The sequence below is a fragment of the Ambystoma mexicanum genome, chromosome 4q (assembly GCF_040938575.1).
Source record: "Ambystoma mexicanum isolate Mex_15411 chromosome 4q, UKY_AmexF1_1, whole genome shotgun sequence".
Lineage (NCBI taxonomy): Eukaryota > Metazoa > Chordata > Amphibia > Caudata > Ambystomatidae > Ambystoma > Ambystoma mexicanum.
In genome coordinates, this window is record NC_090928.1 from 637,489,460 (window position 1) to 637,514,588 (window position 25,129).

General features: G+C 47.4%; 1 protein-coding gene across 1 annotated transcript in view; it reads right to left on the minus strand.

Annotated features, from left to right (window-relative positions):
• The window catches only part of MDH1 (malate dehydrogenase 1), a 237,330-nt gene that overhangs the window by 89,407 nt on the left and 122,794 nt on the right, over positions 1 to 25,129 (minus strand). The window contains exon 5 of the mRNA XM_069608193.1: positions 17,815 to 17,937. Within this exon, the coding sequence (XP_069464294.1) occupies positions 17,815 to 17,937 (123 nt within the window). The remainder of the gene's footprint in view (positions 1 to 17,814; positions 17,938 to 25,129) is intronic.

Genomic DNA, 25,129 nt, shown 5'->3' on the forward strand with positions numbered 1-25,129 from the left:
GTTGGATGTGCCGTCTGCCAAGGGGTCCTTGTTTGGCAGTCAAGGGCATAGGGAAAGTGAGGCCATATTAGTAAATTCAGCTTTGCTGCTGAGACCGCTCTTTCTCTGATAAGTAGAGTCGGGTCAAAGATCAGCTGACTTTGCGCAAATTGTGTTGAAAGCTGCCCAGTGCCTGAACATTTGTGTTCCCCAGGCAAAGCTGGTAACGATGAGCTGACTGCTCTATACGCATACATGAGACTCCAATTCATAGGCTCGCCCAGACCTGGATTTCATGGGCAAACTAGAAAAAAAATATTTTGTTTCAGGCATCATTAAATTTAAAGGCAGCATACAGATTTAAAATGTTTTCACACAGTCATGCTGCTCCGTGCTACAGGTCAGATCTTCTATGGTGATTGTCCCGATTTTCAATTTGCAATTAGCAAGACCACAGGGACATCACGAGGGTGAGCTGAGGGCCTCAACTGAAAGTGATCATTTTATTTTACCCTTTGTTCGTATGTAAACAAACGTAATAAAACAGTGGAGCCAGGAGCACTTTGCTTAGAACCACTCAGCCAGCAGGAAGCAGAAATGTATCAATTCAGCCTGGCCCGGCCATCATGTGCCATTAGTTCAGTAGGTTAAGATCCGACTGCACTGAGAAAACACACATTGGAACAGCTCTTGCTCTGACGGTGCAAATTGTAAAAAAAGAAAAAAAAAAAAAAAAAAAAAAGGACGGCCAGTGAAGTCATGCACATCGAATTACTCTCATGGTTTAGATTCAAGGAACTTAAGTTTCACATGGTCATGGATCGGATAGCCATCCAGTTCTGTTTTAGCTTAGAATTCTGGGATTTGTCATTTCCCCACCAATTTGCAAGATGGGGAACTACACATCCCAGAATTCAAAGGAGGAATGAACTGGATGCCCTTCCGATGCATGTCCACAAACAACTTTAGCTCTGTAGACCAGGCATGGGCTGGCCTATAGGGCAATAGGCCCATAGCCGAACCAAAAACGCAAAATCCTTGTGTGGGCCTTTTTTTTGGGTGAAAGTGGGGCACTTTTTTGGCCAAAGTGGGCAAGTTTGATGAGTGACTTCACTATGCGGCTAATAGTTTTGACCACTGTTGCTGAATAAATATTATTTTAAATGTACAATTTGCATCAATCTTATTTTATCAAAAATCTCCCCCTTGGGTACTATTCAAACAGTGTTCCTAATGGAATGAATTCCCCATTTGCAACTGTGGGCCACTTTTATGTTGGTGCCCGAGACAATTTTATGCCCCAGTCCGGCCCTGCTGTAAACTGCGTGAACACTGGGCCCATCGGTGCTTTCTGCTAGTAAATAAACTGCCCCCACCCTGTCCTCTGTGTAGATTTGCACATTGGCACTAGAGTTGCTGCTTCGCTTGATCCTTCACCTAGCCCCCTTCTGCATATGGCACTGCACTCAAGCAGGCAGGACAGATTTTAGATTCAATTTGAAGTATCCAGAGCTATGGTGGTGAAATATTTCTTAGGTCTATTCTCAATTTGTGACACCACCCATGAAAGCATGCCCCCCTCTGAACTCGCATCACAAGGGTCCTAATGCACTCAGACCTGGGGAAAACGGTAATGATGGGGCTCTGGTGGGGTGGTGGTCTAGGCCATATTTGTGCCAATATTTATTTTAACTTTGTAATTTTCAAAGTTTTATTTTTTTGCCACTATCTTTAAGGTAAATGAACATGTATTGCAAGAATCAAAAAAGAAATCAACAGCACCCACTGTACGCTGTCCCTTTAGGATTACATGGTCAGTGGTGACTCCGACATCAGACCTTCATAATACACCAGGCAGATGGTAAACAAGCTATAATTATTAGATCACTATGCAACCTTTCGGTGTGTCTGTGTTGGCTATGACATTTGGCCAAAAGAAACACAATGACATGAACTTTCAGACCGCACATGAGTGACTTTTCTCCCTTTAATGGGATAAAGAGTTGTCAAAACAAACTTGTTGTCGCAGCGAGGGGTCATGATGCCCATGCCAAGTGGTTCCAAAAAAATGCAAGTCGATGCCAATTTTCAAAGCGATGACCTGTGACTGAGCAGCAAGCCATTGCTCAAAATGTGCATTTTAACACTTCTACTAGTCACTCTTTCATTCAAGGCGATCAACGAGTAATTCTGCAGCTGCCTTGGATTCCTGGTGGATCAACTAAAAATGTGCAGAGACAAGTTTCAAAATGCTACCTTGCTACAGCTGGAAAATCCTGCCGGCGTATTCGTAAGTTAACTAAAAAGCATTGACTTAATAATAAGTTGAAGAACATCAAAAGCAAAAAGGCAATGTAAAAAAAAAATTCTTGGTACAAGTAGTTTCAGTTGGAGCAGTTTTTAATGCCATTCCGTAAACCACACGTGCCTGACACAAAATCAATATGTTAGCAATAGGAAGAATACATACAGTGCCAAGAAGGAAAAGGATTTACTTTGGGTTGGCGGCTTTGGGGTTTATATATTTATAATGGATAATGTTTTCTAAACATATGACAATGGGGGATTTTCCTGGTTCTATCATTGAATTTACATATAATAAGTCACACAGCGAAATTCACTTATCTTTGCGGTAATTCCCTGCTGCCATACCAACGGGTAACATGTCCGTGATTACTGAACACCTTTTGGCCCGCAAGTAAACTAAAGGCTGTAACGTAAAGACAGAGTGTGCCCGCGTGTGTGTATGCGCAGAAGCGCATACTACAGTCAGCATCCATTGATCTGTGTCATGCAGATTATCAAGATGTTCATCTTCACCAGTAGCCAGTGGGGGAGCAAAAAGCCTAAATGACCACTTAAGAAAAGCTATTAAGTTTGCTTTGTGTTATGAAGGCACTCGTGGAGGCAGGTAAGTCTTTGTGATATGGATTTATTTAGTAAACAGGTAAAAGACCTGCAGCACATCAGAAACATCCAATGTAGGCAAGGGACAACTCCAACTGACAAATATAGAATGCTGGGGACAGAGCATACAGCTAGTGCCCTATGACATCATTAGAACCTGGCAGCAGTGACAACTCCACGCTTCCATAGCTTCTAGTATTGCATGCATGTCTCCCCCTCCATATTAATAACATAAAGTAATAACTTCACAACACTTTGCCAGTCGCAGCAGGGCTTCCCCACCCCCCCCCCCGCTCCTCTTCACATGTGTGTTTGGTGGAAGCAAGAGGTGGCATTTCATTGGAAAGTATGTTGAAAAGCCCAATTCTGGCCCTGGGTGCCTAGTTTTGTTTGTGATGATAAATCTGACAATTTATGACCTTAAGAAAATATTTGTTATTAGTTAACTCCACCTGCTATACCGTGATAACCATGATATACCGTCATTTGGCAAGAAGGTCATCGTACCGCCATAAAACAAATACCGTGACACCCCTATATATAAGGGTACACTGGTATTGACCCTCTGCCTAGGTGCGCCACTACCACTGCTAGTGCCTTTGTAAAGACCTTGGAGCAGAGGCTATCTCAAAGGGGAGCACCTTGAATTGGTAGTGTTTCCCCACTATCTGGAAGCACAGATCTTTTCTGTGTGCTAGAAATACTGAAATATGAAAGTATGCATCTTTCATATACAATGTTGCCATGTAATCCCCCCGTTTTAAGAGGAATTACCTCCTGGAGTATTGTCATGTAACATTTTTGTGGCTTGATATGCGTGTTCGCCGGGCGCAGGTCTAGTACAAGGCTCATTGTTAAGTCTTTCTTTGGCACAAGGAAGTACATTGAATAGATAACCAGGTTTACCTGGGACTATTTCTATGGAGTCTTTGTCCAGCAGGGTTTGCACCTCTTCCAGTAACATGCGCCTTTCTTCAGGTGTCATTTTTTGGTGTCTTGGCGCATGGTTGAGTGGCTTCTGCAGAAGCTCTATGCAGTATCCGCCCGCCATGGTGGATAACACCAATTTGTTCGAAGTGATTCCCTTCCATGCGTGTGTGAATTGTGAGATGCAACCTCCTACTGGAGTGGCAAAATAGGGGACCCGGAGCGGGGTGTCATTGGTTGGGGTAGTGGAGCCTCTGGTGGAGGAGGCCCTATTTCTGCTCCTGGACCTTTTTTAGCCTTTAGAAATTGGAGGAAGACTGTCCTGATGAGTTAGCCCGCGATGATGATTGGTTTCCGTGACCATAGTTAGAGAAATGTTGTGGGCCTTACCCACGAAAAAATCTTCTCGTATTAAATGACCATCATTGGACAAAAGGTTTATTGGACAGTTGTCCTAGTGTTTTTAAGGAGTCATACTCCTCTTTGGCATGCTTCAGAGCATTCTAAACTGCATTGCTAAACAGGGCATTTTGCTCAATGGGCATATTAAGTAAAGTGGCCTGCGTTTCTAGCTTGGAGTCTGAATGCCTCAGCCAGGCATGGCGTTTACTTAACATGCCTTCGGCTATGATGCAGCCTACATGGTCAGCGGCATCCACATTTCTTTTTTTTTTAATGCAGTTGTCCACTTGTTTGCCCTCAGATATGGCTTCTAAAAAGGTGAAGACTTTAGTGGCTCTGGAGCGGCCACAATTTGTTTTTCTAGCTCATCCCACTTATGGCAACCATAGCTCACCAGAAAAGTGGTATTATTGGCAATTCGGGTTTGATAGGCAGTTGAGGATGCCTCTTTTCTGCCAAAAGTATACATCTTTTTTGCTCTCTTTGTCAGGTGGGGCTTCAGTGTAGGCCAGAGGTGTGCCTGCCCTCTTCCTGGTTGTGGTGACAGACAGGGAGTCAGGTTTTAGTAGACATCTGATATACAGTGGGTCGGTAGGGGCTGGCATGAACACATTCTCAATGCAGTGGTTGACCGCTCGTGAGGTTTGGCGTTAAGGAAGGCTGAATACTCCTTTATACCGACTGCAGGAGGGGGATAAATTGTGTGGCAGACTTGTCTCCCCGAATGTCGTCTGCAAAATCCTTGTTGAGTAAGACCTCCCGAGTATCTTTCCTTAAGTGTTGGGCGGCCTGAAGAGCAGCTCATTGTACTGGAGCCGATTGTCTATAGGCGAGTCTGCCACTGGCTGATCCGGATTGTCTGGGGACTAATGACGTAGATGTCTGCTATGTAATACTGGTCCTGGCTATACTGGTTGCCCTGGTCTCCCTGGGAACATGGATATGGAGACTATGAGGGGTCCACAATATAGAGATCTTGGAACTGTGTGGCAAGACGAATGTGTAAAGGTGCTAGGTTCGGAAGGGTCTAGCCGTGGCACTTTGGCATGTGGTTCACCCCTCGCTACTCTGTCTCCCGGTGCAGAGCCCTGAGGGCTTGTGAACTCTTCAGGGCGACTGTCCATAAAATCCATGAAGCAGGATATTCTCACGACCGTGTCGAATTTTTCAGGGGTCCACTGAGTGGACGGTGGAAAAACTGGGACATGTGTCATGAACGGGTGTATGTTCCTTACGACTCATCACAGGTAGGGCGTCTGTAGCAGGAGTATAGGGTCTATCCTGTGAGGTGGAGGGTTTGGAAGGAATATCCGTTGAACATTTTGAGGCTGGACCTTGAGAGCGTGATTGGGACATGCTTCTTGATTAATTCCTGCATTCGACACGGCTGAAGGGGGCGTTGAAAGTTTATTTCTATGTGTGCCATTCAGCGCATGTAAGAAGGGCCATTTTAGGCACAGTGTGCTTCATTACGGCTTCAGTGGTAGTCATTTCCACCCCCCCTCGGCACCCGAAAATGGGCAATTACCGGGGTATTATAACCCTGGCAGACCCGGTAACTGCCCATTCCCGGGCGCCAGAAAAGAAATGCTCTCCATTCCCATTTGAGCTCACAGGGCTCAATAGGAATGGGGAGGCCAGATGCACCAGCACCATTTGTGAATGTGCCGGTGCATCAGACATTGTCTGGTCAGGTCAGACCTGGCGGTCGAAAAGGCACCCATGGGCAGACCTCGTAGTTTACCAGCACCATTGTTACCAGACCGGCAAACTTGTAATGAGGCCCATTGTCTGAAACTGGCCTAGTCAGTGTTTGTTTCAGAGAACTGTCATGCAGCGGACGCGATGGCCCAGAGGACAAAGATGATTTAGAGGACTTCTCCTTCGACACTACGTGGCCATGAACGGTCAACAATGTGATCAGCGTTTGACTGTGGGGTATGTCCTTCGTGCGTCATGGTGGGTGTGTGCTTTTGCCGCCTGGTGTTTTCTCCATAACTGGACCGCTGGCATGATTAATGGGGTCTGGGGCTTGCACATGGGAGCCTCCTGAACCTAGATCGTCCTCTGCGTCACTTAGGACACCAAAGCTGCAGTCACTGGATTCCACTGCCACGTCTATGCAGGCCTCGGCGGAATGGCATGTGCAGCCCAGCGCTTGGTACAACATACTTTAAAAGTTTTAGGACAACAGAACCTGCATGACTTGGTTATTTTCGGGGTGATCCCTCAGTAAACCGTGATTGTACACTTTGCACGTGTCTTTCCAGGGGTACTTACCATTGCAAGATGGGCAGAAGTTAAAGGGCGTATTTCCCATAGTTAGTGGAAAAGGCAGTACAGCGAAGAGGCAATAGAGGGGGTCAGATTAGGCATGCTCTAAAAAGACGACAAAGTGTTTGACGGTCCCCCCACCCCCACTCTCCATACTGTAATGGTGCAAGGCCCGTGTAGGTCACTGTCGAGACGGTTGTTCCCCTCGTCATAGATGAAGGATCCGTTCATCAAAAGCTGCTGAAAATGGTCTTAGTGTGGTAGACGATGGGCTAATTGTTGAAAGAAATAGGTAAGAATGTCTAATATAATTTTTTTTATAATCAAAGGCGTTAGCCAGTAGAACTCTGCAAACTAGCGACGGACTATGATGGCAGAAAAAACAATCTGAGTGACCGACACTTGAAGCAGCATGGGTACAGTGGACATCACATTAGTGATAGTATTACTAATATGCCCAGTCGATGTCCCTTTACGAGTTTCCAAAACAAATGATGTAATACTCTGCAACTACCACTAGATGTCGGCGTATGCATAGCATGTAATCCAAGCAGAGGCACAACAGGACATTTCGGTGCGGCGCGGGCCAATTTGACGCAGCCGGTTTGGCGCAGGAGCCGGTTCGGCACGGCAGCACGCGCCGAACCGGCCACACCGAAATGTCCTGCTCCAGCAGCTGCATGCTTCGGCAGTCACTTCATGCCATCTGCAGGTTTCAGAAGAGCAGCCTCAGAGTGGGACACTGCATTCTTGGGGAAGTAGGACTCTGCATTCTTGGGGAAACAACAAAGAGCGGGGCTTGGCATGACTCGGACGAGCAGCATCAGAGAGCAGCTTATCTCAGATTTGCAGCTTCACGAACACTCACTGTCTGCCTCAAAGTAGCATTATCACAGAGCAGGAGCGTTTCTCAGGGCCGCAGCTCCAAGGAGGAGCAGTGTGCGTTATAGCCCCGAGAAGCTGCTGTACGTGAGAAAGCACTGAGAACACATGCCATAGAGTTGCAGCTAATGGCCGATTGCGGTAAAGGGACTCAAAGGCAAACAGAGCTCGAGTCCTAAAGAAAGGTGGGGTGCTCTGGTGCACGCTTTGGGAGGGGACGTCATATGAAGAAGTGAAATTGCAGCCCTGCATTTTTACAGGGAAATTAATCCCTCCGAGTATGTGCACGTACTGGCGCCCCAAAACATCCCAGCGCCAAACCATCCCGTCGCTGAACTGGCCGCGCCGGATCGGCCTGCGCCAAACCAGTGGCACCGAAACGGGGTGTAACGGCACAAGCTACATACACACAAAGTTTAGAAACCTCAAAATGGGTTACCCATCACTTTAAATTACAACACAGTTAATAGGCAGCATACAATGTAAAAGGATAAAGTCTGGTGGGAAAACAGTTTTAGCCAACCTGCATATCCAGTTCTTGATGGTTAAGAGTTGCGTCTATGGCAAGCAGTGCTCTCTTGATAAGATGTCACTGCAGAAATATTCAAAAGGGTTCTCCAGCTATGGAGTGTGTAGACTACCATACCCCCTAGATGACAAGAGAGTGCTCAATTCAGGCTATACAGCATTTGCCTAGAAACGGTAGCTGCTTTTAATTTCACAGCTTTATGCCCAATGAAAGTCAATGGGGGCAGGCTCAGCATGGCAATACCACAGGATGGGGAATCAGTGAGGATAAGGCTCACAATGCTTTGGGTTTGAGGCTGCATGACAATTAGATGAGGCTCAGTAAAACACTGAGGACAGGGTGAAGACTGCTCTAATCCAGGTCCAGCAACACACAAGGGTTCCTCGGGAGCAGCAGAATGAAGTGGATATTGGTGTGATGGGGACAGGGCCGGTAGGGAGTCCCTCAGTAGGCGAACAGTCAGGATGGTAACAGGTTGACAAGACTGCAAAACTCAAAAAGGATGCCAGCAAAGTTTCCAACAATTAAGTGGGAAAGGTTTGTGCAAAGCTGTAGCACAGTTGCATAACTGACAACAACTCAAGATACTGAAACAGCAATGGATTGAGGAACAGGGTTTCAGACTGGTTGGCCCCAACTAGGAGGAATGGACCCAGTACTGTTTGACCAGTTGTTTTAAAATTAGACGTCCAAAACACGGTGACTGGCATGGCAAATGCTGGGCATAGCAGCATTCCACTGGCAGTCCTTCCGTTTCCATACTTGGATCTTATGAGGAACTCTTGAATGGCTACAGAAACTCTTTCTTCCAAATTTCAGACTGAGGCCTGCCCCCAACCTACCTGTGGAGGGACCAGAGACATTCAAACAGGTGGAGGCTGAACAATAAGACAGCCTGCAACCTCACAAGCATTCCAGCAACAAGACATACCATAGCTGAAGTGCAGATTGGGGTCAGACTGTCCCAAATAAATAGTTCCAGCAAGTACACAAAGTAGTGACTGGAAACCCCCCTGGCCTATTTGTCACTATACACCACCTCACGCTACCCCTTATATGCCCTACCCCCAACCACCATGTTTGTCGATTTTTTTTGGCAAACATTTTTCTCCAAAAAGTGGGGTGAAAAAGAAAAAAAAAAAGGGGGGGGGGGATAAATGAAAGTCCTACCTAAAATTAAAGTATAAAAACAAAAATGGAGCCATTAGGACTGACCAGTGCACACTAAATGAAGTGATAGAAGCAAGTGAGGCAAGTGATCCTCACCTAAAAAAACAAATTATAATCATAAATCAGAAGCCACAAAGAAAGCAGCTATGCGAGGGGGGACTCTAATGAAGTAAATGGAGGAAAGTTACAAAAAACTAAAAATGTTAACCTGCCACACTGAAGTCAAAATCTTCGATCAAATCTATAGGGGTGGGGCCGTAAGACAATGCATTACTTACCGTAAAAGCATTTCTGATGGTTGTATCTGCTTAGATTCACATGCTGTGCATAGGTCCGACATCCAGTGGTCACTGCGGAGTATTGCATTTTGTTTTTCGTAGTCGAAAAGGGGACGTCGACAAGGCGTGTCTGTAACACTATCCCTATAGTGACGTGCGTTGTACCCACAATCCCTCACGCGTCGAGGTCCCTCTGTTTGTATTGTTCTGCCCTGAGGGAGCCTTATAGACGTGAGTGAGTACAGAAAAGAGATATAAAGGAAGTCTATGTTCCTTCCATCCGAGCGGGGAGGAAGGGTGGGCGCATGTGAATCTAAGCAGATACAACCATCAGAAATGCTTTTACGGTAAGTAATGCATTGTCTTCTGATGTTTGTTAATCTGCTTAGAATCACATGCTGTGCATAGACTAGCGAGCAGTACCCGGAGTTGGCGGTGGGTTATGAGAAGGAACAGTAGAGAAAAGATGTCTTAATACTGCCTGTCCCACCTGGGAGTCAGATCTAGAGTGTGCATCTAGACAGTGTTTTGTAAAGGTGTGCACAGAACTCCAGGTAGCCGCTTTGCAGATGCACTCAAGGGGAACATTTGCAATGAATGCTATGGAAGCCCCAGTGCCTCGAGTGGAATGTGCTCTTGGCTTGAAGGGTAGTTCTCTCTTAGCAAGAGTGTAACAGAGAGTGATGCATTGAACAATCCATCTAGATATAGTGGATTTTGAGACCGCATCTCCTTCTCTTCCTGCTGCCACCGAGACAAAGAACTGATTAGTCTTTCTCAGTGGTCTGGTTCTTTCCATGTAGAACATTACAGCTCTGCGTACATCTAGTGTATGCAGACTTTTTTCTCCCGAGCTGGAAGGGTTTTGAAAGAACGTTGGTAGTTCTATAGTTTGGTTTACATGAAATTTCGAGATGAATTTAGGTGCAAACCTTGGGTGTGTGCGTAGAACCACTTTATCTTTGTGAACTGTTACGAAGGGGTCTAGTACAGAAAGAGCCTGTAGTTCACTTACTCTCCTAATGGAGGTGATAGCTATTAGGAAAGCAGTCTTAAGGGTGATATCTTTAAGAGTTGCTTTGTGCATGGGTTCGAAGGGAGGGCCCATGAGTCTGGAAAGTACCACATTTAAGTCCCATCCGGGAGCTGGGTTAGCTATCGGAGGGTGTATCCTCTTTACCCCCTCCATGAAGGCTTTGATAACTGGTATCTTCCACCACGACACTTTAAGTTGGGAAGTGGTGTATGCAGAAAGTGCCGCTAGGTGGACTTTAATGGAATTGAACACTAAACCTGAATCCAGTAAATGGGTCAAGTATAGAATGCCAGTAGGAGAGCAGTCAACTGGGTTGATGCTAGTACCTCTACACCAGATAATGAATCTTTTCCATTTGCTAGAATAGCAGTGTCGAGTATTAGGTTTTCTGGCTTCCCTGAGGATGTCCATACATCTCTGTGGGAGTTGTAAATGTCCAAATTCTATGATCTCAGGAGCCAGGCTGCTAAGTTCATGGTCTGAGGGCATGGATGCAGTGTCCTGCTCTTGTCTTGTGACAGCATGTTGTACGGGCAGGGAAGTTTCACTGGGGGAGATAGGGACATCTCCATCAAGTGAGCGAACCAAGGTTGCCGTGCCCACATTGGGGCCACTAGTATCATGGTAACCTGCTCCTGGTGCATCTTGTGCACCACTTTGTTGAGAAGGGGAGTCGGGGGAAAGGCGTAAACAAATTTCCCTGACCATTGAATCGACAAACCGTTCCCCTTGGACTGGTTCTGGGGGTACCTGGAGGCGTAACTTTGGCATTGTGAGTTCTCCAGGGTTGCGAACAGGTCTATTTCCGGGAATCCCCATTGCGTGAAGATGTCTAAGACGATGTCTTCATGCAATTGCCATTCGTACTCTTCGGGCAGGGGGAAGTCTCTGCTGAGTTTGTCTGCTAGCAGATTGAGTTCCCCTGGTACATGTTGTGATAGTAGGAACATGTTGTGTTTGAGAGCCCACTTCCATATATTCTGGGATAGCTTGGACAGTCCTGGAGAGGGAGTGCCCCCTTGCTTGTTGAGGTAGTACATGGCTGTGGTGCTGTCTGTGAGGACCATCACTGTCTTTCCTTGTAAGTGTTCCTGAAAGGCTTTCAGTGCTTTGAACACCGCTAGTAGTTCCAGCAGGTTTATATGCTTGGATGCTAAACTCGGAGTCCACACTCCGTGTGCCGTCTGATGGGAAAGGTGAGCCCCCCATCCTGTAAGGGATGCGTCTGTGGTTAGAGTGGCTTCCACTGCGGGTGTGGCAAAAGTTTTCCCTAATAACAGGTTTTCTTTTGTCCACCACCGTAGCGAGAGAACCAAGGCCTGCGAGACCACCACTAGATCGTCCCATTGTCCGCTGGCCTGACACCACTGGCTGTAGAGCCACTCTTGCATTGGGCGCATGCGCAGGCGCGCGTGAGGTACCAAATAAATACATGACGCCATCATCCCTAGCAAGCGCATTGCTTTGCGTACCGTCACCTCTCGGCCTGCTACATAATGGGGAATTTGAAACAGCATGTTTTGGACCCTCTCGTTGGAGGGGAATACGAGGCCGTCCTTTGTTCGAATTAGAGCCCCTAGGAATTGTTTGGTTTGGCTGGGGTCTAAGCTGGACTTCTTTTCGTTGATGGAGAAGCCCAGTTGGGACAAAAAGTCTACGGTCTTTTGGGTATTGGAGAAGCATGTTTCGTAAGAATCCCCTGTTATGAGCCAGTCGTCGAGGTAAGGGTATACCGGGATGGATAATCTGCGCAGGTGGGCCGCTGCCACTGCCAGTACTTTCGTGAATACCCTTGGTACAGATGCTATCCCGAAGGGTAGTACTCTGAACTGGTAGTGTTTGTCCTCTATTTTGAACCTGAGGTATTTTCTGTGCGATGTCAACATTAAAATATGAAAGTATGCATCTTTCATGTCCAGTGTTGTCATGTAATCCCCTTGTGATAACAGTGGGATTACCTCCTGTAAGGTCACCATACGAAACTTTTGGGGTTTGACAAATATGTTCGCTGGGCGCAGATCTAATACAGGGCGCATGGTTAAGTCCTTTTTGGGTACAAGGAAGTACACTGAATAAATACCTTCTGTTACCTGTGATAGGGGGACGGGCTCTATAGCTTCTTTCTTCAGTAGTTCTTCCACCTCTTGAAGAAGAATGGAGAGGTGTTGCGGTGTCATGCGCCGGTTCCGTGGGGGTTTGTACTTCGGGGAACCGTTGAACTCGATGCAGTATCCGTGGGCTATGGTGGATAATACCCAACGGTCTGACGTGATTCCCTCCCATGCTGAAAGGAACGATGTTAGCCGGCCCCCGACCGGTGATGCATGGGAGGGGACCCGAATTTTCGGGTCATTTGCTGTATTGGGCGTGGAACCTCTGGGGCTGGAGCCACGACCTCTTCCTTTGCCACGGCGTTGGCCTCTTTGACTGAACTGGGTGTTACCCTGGTTGGTGGGCCAGTTGGAGCCAGAGTAATATTGTTGTTGTTGGTGGTTCTGCTGCTGTCTTTGGCCACGAAAGGAGCGTTTATTACCATAGCCTTGCCTGTTAGGGGGCCTAGAAATTTGATCAAGAGTCTTGATGGTATCAAACTCTTTTTTAGCATGTTCTAGGGCCTCATCTACTGCTTTCCCAAACAGATGCGTCTGTTCAATGGGTTTATTTATGAGGGAGGCTTGGGTTTCGGGCTTAAAACCTGAATTGCGTAGCCAAACGTGGCGCTTGAGAAGTATTCCCTGCACTAGGGAGCGGCCAGCCGTCTCAGCGGCATCTAGGGAGTTCTTAACGATGCCCTGGTTTACCAGTGTGCCCTCTGATATTATAGCTAGCAGGCGAGAACGCAGAGGTTCTGGTGCTTCCTCTGCTTCGCTGCGCAGCTTGTTCCACTGTGCATCTGCGTAGCTAGCTAAAAGTGAGTTGTTATTAGCAATTCTAGTAGAGAAGGCGGCGGAGGTCGTGATTCTCTTCCCCAGTGCGTAGAGTTTTTTGCCTTCTTTGTCTGGAGGTGCTTCACTAGTGGATAGTGGCACCCCTGTTATTTTTCTTGTGTTGGTAACCACAAGGGAGTCCGGAATAGAGTGTCCTCTGATGTATAAAGGGTCAGGGGATGAAGGGCTGAAGAGCTTTTCTATTCTAGGGTTGACCCCTCTTACTAAAGCTGGGTTAGAAAGGGAAGGAGAAATTCTTCTTTTAATAGAAGCCAGGAGTGGAATAGATTGGCTAACAGGTGCTTTTTCTTTGATGACTTTTTCTACAAAGTCAATGTCTGGAAGAGTTTCCCCTGTATCAATCTCAAAATGCGCTGCTGCCTTGCGCAATAGTGCATTGAGGGAAGGTTGGTCATCTATGGGAGAGGAGTTCCCATGTGAATCCTTGAGAGGAGAAGGGAGAAAGGCATCAGGGTCTGAATGTACTGATGGGGATTGCCAAGGCTGCACTGACGGTGAAAGCCAGGGCTGCGAGGTAGCTGTATCCTCTTCAAACCCTGTAGCAGTTGTGTAAGGATCTTCTTCGAACCCCTCTTCCTCAAGTTCTACCTCTTCTTCTCCACCCAAACACTCCTCATCTTCTTGGAGGTATTGCTCCTCCTCAGTGAGGTCAACCAGCCTAGGAATCTTGACTCTAGGGTCATCCTGTGGCCATTCTCTTTGTCTTTTGTGAGTGGGTGGGTCTTGGTTTCCTAGAAACCTTTCCATTTTCTCCATGCAAGAATGGAGTCTTTCAAGGGTCTCATGGGGTACCCCTGAATAGTCTAGAGGGGGGAAATTAGTGTTTTCGCCTTCGAATCGTTTCGAACGCTCCCACAACGTCGACGAGAGGTTCCCGTCTCCTTCTGAAAAGCCTTCAGGTAGTTCGGAAGCATCCTTTGGAGAAAGGGGCAGTTCCTGGCTACTTTTGTGTTTTTTCGACGCGGTATTCGACGTTTGTTTCGTCGTCCGCCTACGTTTGTCTTCGGCGACAATTCTCGCTAGGCTCTCGGCCACGATTTTGTCCGTCGAGGGCTCTGGTGTCGACGTTGTGTGCGTTGCGCGATGTACCTCGACGGTCGCTCTATGGAGCGTTGCGTCGGATGTTTTTGGGGTAGCGCCCGTGTTAGATGGAAGCCCAATCGCTGGTCGCGGCTGCGTTTGCGGGTGGGGCTTGTGACCTTTACGGTCTGCGGTAGACGCCGGAGTGCCCTGCGTCCCCTTCGGCGCTGATGGATCCTTCGTTCTCGACGAAGAAGAGCCGTGGGTAGTGTGTTTAGCCTTATGGGGTTTGTGTGCGTCCTTGTCGCCGGGGTGTTCATCCCCATAAGCAGGGCGTGAGCCGAGCCCGTCGGGGCCGGGGACGGACGACGAGGAGCGGGAGCGCTCCTTCTGGGGGTTCATGACTTCCGTAACGGACGTCGAGTTATCGCACTCCTCGTCACTTTCAGTAACAGCGGCAGCGGGTGAGGAAACTGACTTCGACATCGCGTAGTCCGCCCACCTCTTAACCCTACGTTCTTTAAGAGTCCTGGGTTTTAAGAGCTTGCAGGCTGCGCAGCTGTTCTCTATGTGATCGAGGGGTAAGCAACGATTACAGAGCTTGTGCTTATCTTTCCAAGTATATTTGCCCCTGCAGCGTGGGCAAAACTTAAATGGTGTCCTCTCCATAGCTGAGGCAATAATAGCTGGCGATAACAACCCCAAGGGAAAGAAAAGGGAGAAAGAAAGACATTCTCAAAGAGAAGAGACAAAGTTCTAACCCCCACTCTCCCTACTGTAAGTTGGCCGTTGAGGCCAGGCCACGTGTTCGGCAGCGCCGAAGGATCTCCTCCGCTCTTCCTCTCCGTCGAAAATCAGTTCGGCGGAGAAACAGCTTCACAGCTAACGTCGAGGGGGAGGGATCGTTATCAGTATATTAAGTTATGACAAAAGGACCGAGGTCCGTGGTAAGTATAGCAATGTCTCTCTAGGAGCTCCGCGAAAGGCGACCAGAAACTGGGCGGAAAAAAACAATCTGAGGGACCTCGACGCGTGAGGGATTGTGGGTACAACGCACGTCACTATAGGGATAGTGTTACAGACACGCCTTGTCGACGTCCCCTTTTCGACTACGAAAAACAAAATGCAATACTCCGCAGTGACCACTGGATGTCGGACCTATGCACAGCATGTGATTCTAAGCAGATTAACAAACATCAGAAATGTGTTTTTTGAGGGGTGGGGGTGATTAGGAGGGAGAGAGATATGGGAGGACCTGACCAAGACTACGAAAGGAGCCAGAGTCGGGTATGAACTTATGTTTGGAGATAACAGAAGGGTTGGGTGGGAGGCAAAGGTAATGAATGACAGAGCATGATCAACAACCATTGGAGTGATGTGAAGGACCTGAATGGGAGAAGAGTGGTGGAAGGATAAGAGGGTGGGTGAAGAAGCAGAGAAGACTTCAGTTAGAGTGCGCTTGAAGGCTTCACAAAAAGGGTAGGCAATGAGCAAGGAGAAGGAAGGTGTGAATAAGCATAGTGACTGAGAAGAGGGCAGCAGGCAGGGAGTGAGGAGCTCATGTGATCAGTAGGTCCTGAAGTGCAAACACACCAGCAAAAGAAATTGCAAATACAGGGTGACCTTACAGAAAGGGGGTGCAGCAGTGGATTCAGGCTGCCATCTTGGGCAGAGAGCAAGCAGGGATAACCAGTTAAATGATTGCCCAACTGCCCTTTGCTTGGCTGCCGACTGGTCTGGATTCTCTGATGGTTGATGGAAAAAGAGACCTGTGGTCACGTGGGCGGACTATAGCCTCCTCCAATTGTGCAAGATTAGATGTTCCTCTAATGAAAGTTCTTACGTCAAGTCATATCTTTTGACCACTTTTGGGTAGGGTGGAACGATGAGAAACTGAGAATTCATGGGAGAAGTGAGTCTGTCTTGGAAGCTCATCAGTCACATGGATCAACATCCGCCGGCAGGTTCGGCTAGGTTATCATTGAGGGAAGACCATGCATAGGCGTTTTAAGAGTCTTAACAATGTAGAAGACTATTTAGCTTGGAGGACTGGACTAATATGTGTGCAGTGGACATACTAGAGCACAGGATAATAACTGCCTCAAGTGGCTGCGGTACGGGGAAAATCAGTAAGATATTAAGCGGGAAAAAAGAATCTCCACAATTTGTCATGGATGGGTGATAAGATACAATTGCAACAGTAATTTCTATATTTTGGGACAAACCAGGAGCCTGAAGCCATTCCAGATCACCACGGCAACAACACCACTAAATTCCCAGCTCATGCCCTGCTAAACCTAGGATTGAACACATTTAATGAGCTCCCACACTAGAGCATGGTTGGCCAATGCCGGAGACTGCTCAGCTCATTGATGTGTAATCTACAAGCATCGATTTTCTGTTTTTTCCTTCATACCACAAGCTCTGCATGCACTAGCTTGCACATTTCATCATAAGTCAACCTCTGAAAACCCCAATTAGTCTAATTTTTGGAGTAACTACCATTATCCATTCTCTGCTATCTAATCTCTGAAGATGTTCCTACTGAAGGGCCACACCCCAACTACCAAAATCTAGAATGAAGTTTCAACCAACCCCTTCACAATCCACCTCTATATATAGCCATTCCAACAAATAAAATGTCAATGCTGCCGGGATAACTGCATTGCAGAATTCCGATAATTGAGCCAATCCACGCCTAAAGACAGGAGTCTATCACTCAATGACCTTCAAAAGATAGCGGTTTTGCAAAGCAGGTAACATTGACATTAGGCCTCATTACGGGGTTGTCGGCGACCGGCGGATTACCATGTCACTGCGACCGGCAGGTTGGCGGTAAACCGCCGCTGCGACCGGCAGGTTGGCGCACACCCTGTAACATCGAATCCTGCGCTCGACTTTCCGGTGGCACCGTGACATTACAAGTCCAGGCAGCGCGGGAATTCAGGCGCCAGTTTTCATACGTCCCTATTCCCATGGGAGTGGGTAGACGGAAGCACCGGCACCCTTTCCAACAGGGTTAGACCTGTTGGGCGCAGTGGCCCTGGCAAGCAGACTCAAGTGTGGTGGTCTGGAAACAAGGGTGCCAGTGAGCTTACCAGCACCCTTGTTTCTGGACTGCCACACTTGAAATGAGGCCGATTAACCCAGAATAAGGAGTTGCAGACAGTGAGAACTAATCAAATATGCACATTTCTTCTACAATTGTTGGACAATCACTCATCAGAATAAGTAAATCAAAGGTAGTTCATGCCAATGGCAGATGAAAGTGCAGTCCTATGAATCGGTCTAACTGACATTCATTGGCTAAGAAGTCAGGAAAATAAAGCAGCATCCACTGAATAAAAAGAAAATTGAAATAAAAAGAACATATCCACAGATATTACTGAAGACTACATAGCCATGTGCACAAAGTATGACTGGCCTATGAAGCGTTTCCATGAGTTTGGAGCAGTCACTTACCTGGGCTTTGGCTCTGTTGTGATCCAGGCGAGTCAAACAGCTGAAGTTAGATTTAGGGATCGATGGAGCAGACCTGGAGGCAGTCAGGCAGTTTGTGTTGGCTGGATTTCCAACAACAATAACCTAAAATAAAAACATAAAATGATATTGCACAAACAATTTTTGCCACCAGAAAGACCTTGCTGTAGTTCATTTGTACATTCTGGAGTTATGTAGATATGCAACAAAAACAAACAGCTTCATACAAATGCAAAGATCAGCAACCACTTTAGAAACTGGAGTAGTACCTTCACAAAGCACTCCAATAGCAGTGGTAGGTTTTATCGTTTTTTCTTAATTGGCAGGGAGCAAACAATTCTCACAAATGTTTGATGATCATAATGGTGGTAGCCCCTGGACCCACCCAACCGAAAAGGTCTTAGAATAGTGCATTTTCACAGCACATGGTCTGTGGAAAATTGGGTAAAAGCAAGCCACACAGTTTACAATTCTGATTTCTAGCATAACATGGAGCAAGAAATATATACAATAGACGCCAGGCCATCAAGAGTGGCTAGGAGCATTTTCATGATGCCTTTACCCACAATCTATGCCAGTATAAAAAAAGATGGTGCTAGCTGTGCCAAAGCAGATCCAGGATGGCTGCACCAATAAATGAAGCATCCCCAAAGAATAACTCTGGTCATCTGCCAGTACAAAATGAAAACAACACTAAGAAATCCAGGTCCATACTGGCTGCACCAATGTAGCACCACCCAGAGTGTGCCCATTATAATACCTCCCATACCAAAGATGATTTGTTTTAGACTTTAACCCCCACAGATAACTACCACAAAACCATCTTGTTGCAGATAGTTTATGCAGACAAACTGCTTTGGTCTTAATCTCCCTCTTCCACCTATCCAACTTGGGAGTGGGGTGGGGTGGGGGGTGAGAAATCCCTGCTTTGGACTTTGAGACTATGCTTACTTTTCCACTTGGATTTATCCCTTCTACATTTCTTGGGCAGGAGGCAAAACAATGGCCATTTACACTGCACTAGTTACAACCATAGCCATCTCACAGCACCAAGGCTCGTATTGATAGTGGCAAATTGTGTCCCCTGTATGTCGTCTGCAAAAGAGAAGGGGCCCAGGTCGCAGCGGCGGAGTGAAGGATTGAACAGCAAAGGGAGGCAAGAACGAACATCAGATGTTAAGGCGGTTTAAAGAGGTATGGACGAGGGAAGTGTGACACAGATGAATTTATGTAGTATTAATTGTGCCGAAAAAAGGGCAATTATAGGTGGTTTATAACTAAATATGCAACAAGGACAGTTTTAATTCTCAGTAGGTTTGTAGCTTGAGATAGCCCAATTCCATGTTTTGGTTTTCTTTTGCCCAACTGAGGGAGCCACTTCACCTTTTGGTGGATTCTTTACTTTAGGACTTCCTTTTTCCTGCCACCTGGGCTTAGTCGAAAGGCTCTCTCGGAGAGAGTTGTATTTTTGTAATCTGCCTTACGGGTACTGAAGTGTCTGATAACAGGAATTCCCAAAAAGGTGCCCATAGTGACCAAAGGTGGATTGATGTAACCTTTTCTTTGTGAAAAACAACATGCACCATGTGGAACCAACTTGTCTAGTTGGGGTCCTTTTTTATCAACTCCAGGTACCAAGACTACCTACATTTTTCTCCTTGATGTACTGAGGGGGTCAGATGACTATACCTTGTCCCAGTGTTTGAAATTGAGGGGACCTGGGACCCATTTAGTTCCTGCTTGTGGCTTAGTAGCGCCCGGTTAGTTTTACATCAACCGCTAACGGGAGCTACTTTTGGCTCCCCACGCCACCTGATGTTGAAGAAACGCACCTATGTGAACTCAACTCTGTATTTAGAAAATCTATAAATAAGTTTAAGGACACATCTATAAGACTTTCAAAGCTTAAGGGGTCATAAATGGACAACATGTATTTACCGGAGCAACTTAAGATTTGTCAACTAATGATATTACCGTCCGAAACCAAGAACTTTCTGCTAAGAAATAACTTGATAATTACAATTTCTAAGATGAGACAGTACAAACTCTATAGTAGCTTGTTACCGCTCGATAAACCCCAGGGCAGCATTCGGAAATACATGGAAACATTTGCAAACTATTACTGGTGCAACCAGTTCTTAAAATAGAGACTGAATGTACTCCCATGGGTAGGATCCGGCGGGTAGGATCCGGCAGATTAGATCTCTGAATGGGGAGATTGGAACTGGCTGTGCAATATGTAAGGATCATGATATGCTGCAAGATAAAATGCATATTGTTCTGAATTGTCACGCCTTGGCCACATCTAGAACATTATGGCTGGGATGCTACATACATAATTTTGCATTGCTCAATAAAGAACACTTGTGCGCATCTCGAGTGGGGAGGAAACCAAAGCGACCATTGCTGTTAAGATCTTACACAAGGAGGCTTTGATAAAGCTAACATGGTAGAACCATACTGGAAGTCTTATTTCTTAAGCTTAGCCTGAAATGCTGCATTTATGTTTAGGTTGGGTGGGGATCAGAATGTCTTTTTTTATATATTTTTTTTAGAAATGTTTTTGGTTTTAAATTAATTGGTTAATAATGAATACTATCAATGTATTAGTATGTGAAGTACTTAAGGATGCTACATGTTTATTTGTAGAATTCTATTTTTCAGAGTTAATTGTGTAATGTTGAGTATGTGCAACCACTTACTAATAAGAAAATACAAATGCAAACGGAAAATAAAAAAAGTATCAAGGTGTGTAAGCACCCCCAGTCGCCTGTGTGGGAATAACAGACTAGCTACCTCACACACCCGGTATTCCTGATGGAAGTCCTGCCTGCACTCCAGTATCTTAAGCAGTCCAAGAACTCGAATGGTGATGCTCTGCCTCTCCAAGGAGGAATAATAACTGGTGCTCTTTACCACTGATCCAGATATCCCTGCTGGATTTCTTCACCTGGCCAAAGGCCCAGTCACCCTGCAACTCCTTTGCTGCATACGACCAGCCACTCCTCCATGACTGCTGGACAAAATTTTCCTCTTCAAATGAAACCTGGCAAAGGACCCAGGTTCCCGCTTGCCCATCTGAGGTAGCTTCAAGGGGTGGGTTGTGCTGCACGTGGCTACCAGACATCACCAAACCTGCAAGCCAAAGGCAGAGGTCACTGGCTCCTTTCTGTTTTGGGGCAAATGACAAATCATCAATAAGCCTTCACGGCTGTCGCCGGACGCCAACCAAACAGTTGGAATCTACCTCCCGAGTCTGTGGACATCGTAGGATACAAGCATCTACAATGAGTGCCAACCACCACTCCAGAAAACCCTGACACCTACTTCCCACGCTGCTAACTCTGACCCATGGCTGAGAGAGACTGCAGAGAATCTTAAATAATCTTTTATGCACCAATGCTAAAATGTCTGTAGTGTTGGTGGTGGGGGGGGCGGCGGGGGTCAGACTGGAGTGTTGAATCTCTGGAGAAACTTCCCCTCTAAACTGACCCTGGTACAGTGCACTTACCCTGTACTTTGGGATTCATCTTTCACCCAGACGTTGCTGGAGAGCCATTTTCTCATCTGAGGGCCTCCTCTTAAGACTCAAGGGTCTACCATTTTTCAGATCCAACCAAGACATCAAACATGAGATCTTGTCTACAAAGAACAGATACTCCAAAAATCTTTGCCCCAATGACTTACTTTTGACTGCCTTTTCCATCCTTTTCAGAATAAGATTTGCGTACATCTCTTCTCTCCATACTAATTTAATGACAGTTCTATAATTTCCTTCAGATTTTAACCATTGTTGCTTATTGTACACATTGATCTTTCAAAGTGCCTGTTATTAATGATTTTCCCGTTTGTATCAACTTTATAAAGATATTTGTTTACGAATACGTTTTCTCAAAGTGGTTGCTGTACTTTGTGACAAACCTGCTCCCCACCTGAGAGTTAGGCTGGAGTTGGTCTACTACTCCACCCCTTGGAGAGCTTGGTATGCTTGAAAGAACCAGGTAAACCAAATGAGGTGTATGTATCTTTGCCCTGGAAACAGTACCCAAGGAAAATGCTCCCAAAGGCTTAGCATCCCAAGAGAAACCATAGGAATGTAATTCTGGGACTGCCCACATTAGAGTCAAAGAATGATTGTGTAAAAAAAGTAATTGCAGAAAACAGCAGGGAACATAAGGGTGATAGAAGGAAGAAACGGCAGGGGGGATCCAGTCAATCAGTGTGCCATAATTGCGTGGTCTATTGTGGAGTGGGTGGTCCAAGTGGCCGGTTAAAAATTGCAAGAAGCGGACATGAACATCCAATTTAATAGTGTGCAAAACAGCCATGTGCAGATTTCCAGGACAAGACAAGGGTTAGGACAGTTTCTGAAGTCCAACTAAGGGCTTACTAAAACCATTCAACTGAGACAGTACAAGACTCTGCTCTTAGTATAAGGCTGTACCACCCGAGTTCAGGGTAGTGTAGACAGAGCAGCCAGGCTCATTTTAGGAGGGAGAGGTGTCTGTAGAATCAGTACGCAGAAATTGTACTACAAGTGGTCCAAAGGAACACTCTGCATTGTAAAAATAAACATATTTAAATACAAGTAGGCCCAGATAAATATTGGGGGAAATAAGTATTATCACATTATATTTAAACACAATTATAAAAACGCAACACTATGCTTGAAGGTGCACAGACCAAAGCATAGAACCTTATTTGGAACACCCAACAATAGTTCTAGGGAAGTCAAAACAAATAGTTACTTTTGGATTAGTTACATTAATACAAGGGTAGCAGGCCCCATCAGTTGAACCGTGACGCTCAGCAGGAAATCACATAGTAATTTCAACTGGACAATATACTTTGCATAATAGTGACACTTATTCTAGGACAGTAAAAACCTATAGAGGGCATGGCCTGGAGCGCCAGCGATGTGGCAGCTCCACTGATGGCCTCTGCATGGGTCCGCGGCCCTTAGCGCAATATCCCCGGTTCCTGGCACGCTAACCGCCAGCACGGCTCAAGAGGAGATGCTGGAGCCTCCCCTGCACCGCCAACTGCAAGCTGGGCGCTTAACGGCCCAAGATTCACAGAAAACGCGGCGAGGATAGATCTCCGGTGCCGGCGCTGTGAATTCCAAGATGGCGATCACAATTGTGTGCCCCTGCCCCCGCAGCTCGCTAGCCTCACCTCGCCTGCCGGGGCCCAGATTTGGGGATCGGACCCCATCCGGCTCGCACTAACAGTGCGTTGACATCGGCATCGCTTGGCTCCCGGGTGGAGGCCGTCTTCACCACCAGCCGGCCTGAGTCCTAGCGGCCCTCCACGCAGACGTGCTTGCCTGTACGACCCAAGAAGCTCCGGCTCCTCCTCCCCGCCAGCTGCCTTCCCGCGACAGCTTCACCCAGCAATCGCGCGGGGGGCCGCCCGCATCTCCGGCTGGCCTGCCCATCCAGCAGCGAGGAGCCGACCCGGCTCACCAGCACCGGGCGAGGAATCACACACTGCCTGGGTTTGCCTGCAGCTCCCGATCGGCCGGGTGCACCGGATGCTGCGGAGGGGGTGCTGCGCCGAACAGGTTGGGGCTGGCGCTCCCGTTCATCTGGCTGCCGTACTTGAGCACCTGACCGCTGGAATCCCCGAGCTGGCCGGCATCATTTCGTCTGCGCAGCCTCCTGAGGCGCCCTGGCCCATTCCATCTCCCTAGCCCCGCCATCCCTGGAGCCTGAAGTCATTGGCCGAGATCTCCGTGCGCAGACACCAGGCCGAGCCCCCTGGAGATGTCCCTCACTTTGGACCCATGTCCAAAGCATTGAAAACCCCTAAATCTGATGACATCTCCACAATGCTGCTGGCCCCAGAGAAAGGGAAGAAAACCGATCCCCCCTAAATTCACGCCGCAGAAAACCACCAAAGATAAAAGGGACACTCGCAACCAAAGAGGACCCCCAGGCCTTCATGTCCGATATCAAATAGGAATTTAGATCCTGCATGTTTGAGCTCGCCGCCAAACTGGAACAAACAGACCAACGGGTCAGCAATATCGAGCATAGGATGGGGGATGGGGGGGAGGGGGGGGGGAGGGGGGTGTTCTGAGGAGTTGGCCGTGGACCATCTTAACTCCCTGGCGGAGATCCAACGCACCATCCAGACACTAATGGACAGAACCAAAATCCTCTAATTCAAGCAGGAGGATATGTCGCTCGCGGCGCAACAACCTCCGCATCTGTGGGGTACCCTCAACCATTTCCGATAAGGAGCTCCACGGATATATTAGTAGCTTCTTCCAGTCTCTGCTGCGGGATCTGGATGAGCTGCAGCTTCTACTTGACTGTACCCACAGGCTTCGCCCCCGCCGTGGAACCGATACAGACCCCCCCCCTCCGGACGTAATCACAAGAGTTCACTTTTACAGCACCAAGGAGGCCATCGCAGCGATAGGCCGCTCAAGGGACAAATTCTCCTTCTTGGGCTCCTCACTGCAGATCTTCCAGGATCTCTCCCTCAAAACCCTCCAGAAGCGCAGAATGCTTCTTCCGCTCTCGCTTTTCCTGCGAGATCAGCAGATCTGCTATCGGTGGCTCTTTCCCACGGCACTACAGTTCTCCTATAAGGGCTCTGCCTGCACCATCAGCCACCTTGATGACGCAGCATCAATCCTGAGCCTAGACTCCCCTGGGGGCACAGAGCCGCCCTCATCAAGCCAAACAAGCCTTGCTCAGGATGCAGCCTCCCCTAAACCCAAGCGGGCCCCCTGGTCGAGAGTGCAGAGGAGCCGCAAACCCAAATGACGAGAGCGGTCACGCCTGCAGAAGATATAGCACAGGAACCTTTAATCCTTTAAGCTCGCCGCGGACCCCATGCGGTCCATACCCTCCTCCAGGGTGGATGTCACCATATTACCCCCGGAGAGAGTTTCAACCACGATGGCTATGTTACTTGTTGATAGCCTGGGTGGCCGGGGACCTCACTGACAGTTCATATCGGCCCCCCCGGTCACAGTTCGGACCTCCCGTTGGAGGCAGTTGTTGGAAGTTCAGATCTCCCATTGGAGACTATTTCTAAAAAAACGTCAGCCACAGGAGACACCAAAACAGCTGTTCCCTCGCAGCTATGGCTGACTGAACTCGCCCCCAACCCCCCCCCCTCGCAGAAAACGGACTTGGAGCACCAGCACCCGCACCTAAAGCTAAAGCTCACCACCTTGAACGTTAGGGGCTTGAATTCCCCCCCGAAGAGGAAATCCACCCTGCAAAGACTATGTAACGAAGGAACCTCAATCGCTTTCCTACAAGAAACGCACCTAATCCCA